Source organism: Microtus ochrogaster, unplaced genomic scaffold (assembly GCF_000317375.1).
Source record: "Microtus ochrogaster isolate Prairie Vole_2 unplaced genomic scaffold, MicOch1.0 UNK4, whole genome shotgun sequence".
In the NCBI taxonomy this organism is placed as follows: Eukaryota; Metazoa; Chordata; class Mammalia; order Rodentia; family Cricetidae; genus Microtus; species Microtus ochrogaster.
In genome coordinates this window covers 725,611-729,413 of record NW_004949102.1, presented here as the reverse complement: position 1 = coordinate 729,413, position 3,803 = coordinate 725,611, and the positions used below count along the sequence as shown (strand labels likewise).

The following is a 3,803-nucleotide window of genomic DNA, read 5'->3' as shown; positions in this document are numbered from 1 at the left end:
ACAGCATGGGGATGTAATAGATTTCTCTTTATAAACATAATCAAATCCTCTTAGGATCAAGAATCCACAACCAAATAATATTTTCATGCATCTCTATGTAAATTCAACCCCACATGCAAACCAAGACAAATCCTGAAATAGGAAAATGGCTAGGTCAAAAGAGACTTTAGAGAATTTGCATCCATAAGGAGGCGTTCCCTTATACCAAGAGAGTGAGAACACGCGTGAGAAACACTTGTTGCAGATTTGGAAATTGGTACAGAACTTCTGAGTCGCTGTCCAGGAAGATCCTTCAGAACAGAAGCATGGTGCCAAATCAAGTCACTACCTTCTCCATCATCCTGTATGTGCTGGAGTCCTTGGTAATACTTATTCAAAGTGGCACAACTGTTGCAGCGCTGTGCAGAGAGTGGATGAACTTTCAAAGACTGTCACCGGTGGAAATGATTCTCATTAGCCTGGGCATGTCACATTTCTGTCTACAGTGGGCATCGATGCTGTACAACTTTGGCACCATTTCTAGACCTGCCCTTGTATTTTGGAAGATTTCGGTCATCTGGGAGTTTATGAACTTTTTGACATTCTGGCTTACCAGTTTGCTCTCTGTCTTCTACTGTGTCAAGGTCTCGTCCTTCACCCACCCTGTCTTCCACTGGCTGAGGTGGAAAATTTTGAAATTGGTTCCCTGGCTGATATTGGGTACTCTGATAGCTTCTTGTTTGTCAATCATCCCTTCTGTTGTTAAATATCACATTCAGATTGAATTAATTACCCTGGATCATTTACCTAGAAACAGTTCTTTGATTATAAGACTTAAAATGTTTGACCAATATTTTTCTAATCCTCTCAAAATGATTGGTTTTGGTGCTCCCTTCCTCGTGTTCCTGGTTTCTATTATCTTACTCACCATCTCTCTTGTCCGGCACTGGGAGCAAATGAAAGAGCTTAACACCAACGACTCCAGCATGAAAGCTCAGTCCACTGTTCTGAAGTCTCTTGCTACTTTCTTCATCTTCTTCACCTCCTATTTTCTGACTATAGTAGTCTCCTTTATTGGCACCGTATTTGATAAGAAATCCTGGTTCTGGGTCTGCGAAGCTGTCATCTATGGTTTGGTCTGTATTCATTACACTTCACTGATGATGAGCAATCCTACACTGAAAAAAGTACTGACGATGCAGTTCTGAAGACCAGAGCCTTCCTGAGGCATGAGATGCAGTAAGAACTCTAGGGTAAGAAGCCTTTGCTTTGGCAAGGTCCTTATCTGATAACGAAATGTCTTCCATGTAAGCTTCATTTCCTTCCATGCCTACAGATGCCCAATTCTGTAAATCCTTTATTCTGACCCATTCCTTTCCTGTCCTAGTCATAGTCCTGGAATGGTTTTGATTTTTCTCCTGATTACCCTGTCTTCCCTTAGTTTTTGCCACTTCTGGAATATTAAAGATGAGATGTTCTATATATTAGAGTCAATATCATTCTCACAGTTACTGACTGCTTCATATATGAATCCCCCTCCCTGACAGGAGTTTATTGTCTGTGCACCTCGCCAACTAAGCCATTAATTCACCTTCCTACCTTCAGTCTAGAAAAGGAAAATGTCTTACCATTGCCCAATTTTTTTACACTGCTTCTGATCTTCATGCAGAAATTTATACTCCCCTTCACCTCTATCCAAATACCACTCCTTATTCCTTTACAGATCTAATAATTTAATTCTTATTTTGTTTCATTGATCAAGACATTGTATTCTTCACCAGAATAGTGGGCCATTTATCCAGTTTAGTCTCATCCTTAGTATCTCTAAATATCAATGATTTCAGTTGGTTAACAACTCATGATTTCTATTGCCTTGATTCTTGTTTAAGTTGTACTGGAGCTTAGAGTGAGCACACAGAGAACTTCCTGTATTAGTTTGTAATCAGTTATTTTAATTTGTTTATGGATTGCTCTATATAACACAGAGATAAGATGCCCTCTTATTTCACAACACCTGAGAGATGCCAGCTGCTATTTTCCATACTCTATCTAGGGTTCTATGCTTCTAACAATCCAAAGTCCTCCCCAAATTGGTAAGAATATAGGAACCACAGAGTAAACAGTTTTCTAATAATCAACAAGACATCATTCATTGTTCTATAGAAATTCTTTTCAACTTTCCCACCTAATAAATATCATACCCTTTTCCTTTACAGGGTCTGGTTTTACTCCTCCATATTTTTCTCTTCATCGCTTTGATTTTCATATTGACTCACTAGGAACCAAATATCTCACTAACAACTAACTTGGGGCCCTTATGCCTTGGCATCTTTCTATCCCTGGCACTTTCAATGTATTTCTCCTAAGCATAGCCACATGTTTTCCAGCACTCTGGTGCCAAGGTAGAGAACATAACTTTCCCACCTTTATACATGGTGGACACATTTGGTGATTTGAACTTTTGGCTCTTTCTCTAGAAGACTAAAACTACTGAAAGCAAACCATCCTATGGAGAAAGAGATGTGGGTAACTCATGCTTGGCTGTGAAAGCAAAGCTCAGTGTCTGGAAAGAAATGGATCTTCTTTCTCTCGAGTCTGTCACTCTGATATGTCTTCCATGGTGAATAAAATTTGAAATGAGGGCATGAATGTAAGAAACCCTTAAAGACTACTTCCAAAACTGCCACTTAGCATTTTCCCACAACATCATTGATACTGCATGAGTAAGAGAGAAAAAAAATCGTGTCCTGCTTGAAGAAGGAAGTTTTCCAAGCAATCTGAATATCTCTAGAACTACTGTGATTCAACTGCAACTGAAGGCAGGGTGGACACTGGAGGATTTGGCGATATCTGCAGAGCGGAGTCTAACCTGCAGAGATACCAAAGAGAGTAAATGCTTACACTGTGACTACAGCCGCTTAAGAAGGGGTTGTAAGCTTTTAGAGAGTTGAGCCGTAAGAATTTGGGATCCTTTCAGAATGGGTTGAGCAAGAGCCAGTGAAACTTGGATTGTACCTTTGTTATTTGTATCTATATCCAGAAGGGTCCTTGCATGTTCCGAAATATCAGATAGCTGGGAGAAATAAGAACTGTTCTCTTTACATGACTATAAATAGAGAAAAAGGCAAAAGAGCCCACTTGTCTCCACTATCACACACAGAGATGCTATTCCAGGAACTGGGGAATATTTTTAGTATTCTCACTATCTTCCTTTGAATAAAGTGCAATGGAAAACTTATCTATGATATATATGAGGTTGGAGTGTTAAAAGCGACTGAAGGGATGAGGAAGTCTGAAAAAATAGAAACAGAAATGATGCTTGTCCTACATATTTGTGACACCCAGCAGTTCCCAAGGAGATTTTTACATACATTATCTCATTTCGAACTGGAAGGACAAATCAAGATCACCCAACCAACCTACACCAGAAAACAGACCTTCAAAAGTTAAATCCACACTGATGATTCATTCTCACCCTAAAACCAATGAAAATGGATAGAAGAGGAAGGGATGCTTTTTCAGGGAGCAGAGTGTTTCAATCCAGAAAAAAGAAAAGACAAAAAGGGAAATGCTGTAGAAAAATCATAGAGAGAATCTGTCCAAGAGTAAGGAAATTATTTTGAGAGTTTTAGTTACCAAGGGGCTAATGTGTTTCTGTTGTTCAATCTTCAATATTGTATCTTACGTTATAAGCCCACTATACTTAGCAGCGAGTGCATTTTGAATACTGGAATTAGGAAAGTTATGGGTCCAGGCTAGAAGCCAAGTTGTAGCATCCATGAAGTTAGGAAAAACATTGTGAGAATGTTAACTCTGCAGAATGG

The 3,803-nt window shown here is 39.2% G+C and overlaps 1 protein-coding gene across 1 annotated transcript; it reads left to right on the top strand.

Annotated features, from left to right (window-relative positions):
* Nucleotides 1-305: 305 nt before the first annotated feature.
* Tas2r16 (taste 2 receptor member 16) lies at nt 306-1,187 on the top strand. The gene has a single exon (XM_013353248.1). The coding sequence runs from the start codon at nt 306-308 to the stop codon at nt 1,185-1,187; it is 882 nt and encodes a 293-aa protein (XP_013208702.1).
* The last annotated feature ends 2,616 nt before the right edge of the window (nt 1,188-3,803 follow it).

Coding starts and splice junctions, on each gene's coding strand:
- Tas2r16 (XM_013353248.1), top strand. CDS start 306: ATGGTGCCAAATCAAGTCACTACCTTCTCCATCATCCTGTATGTGCTG.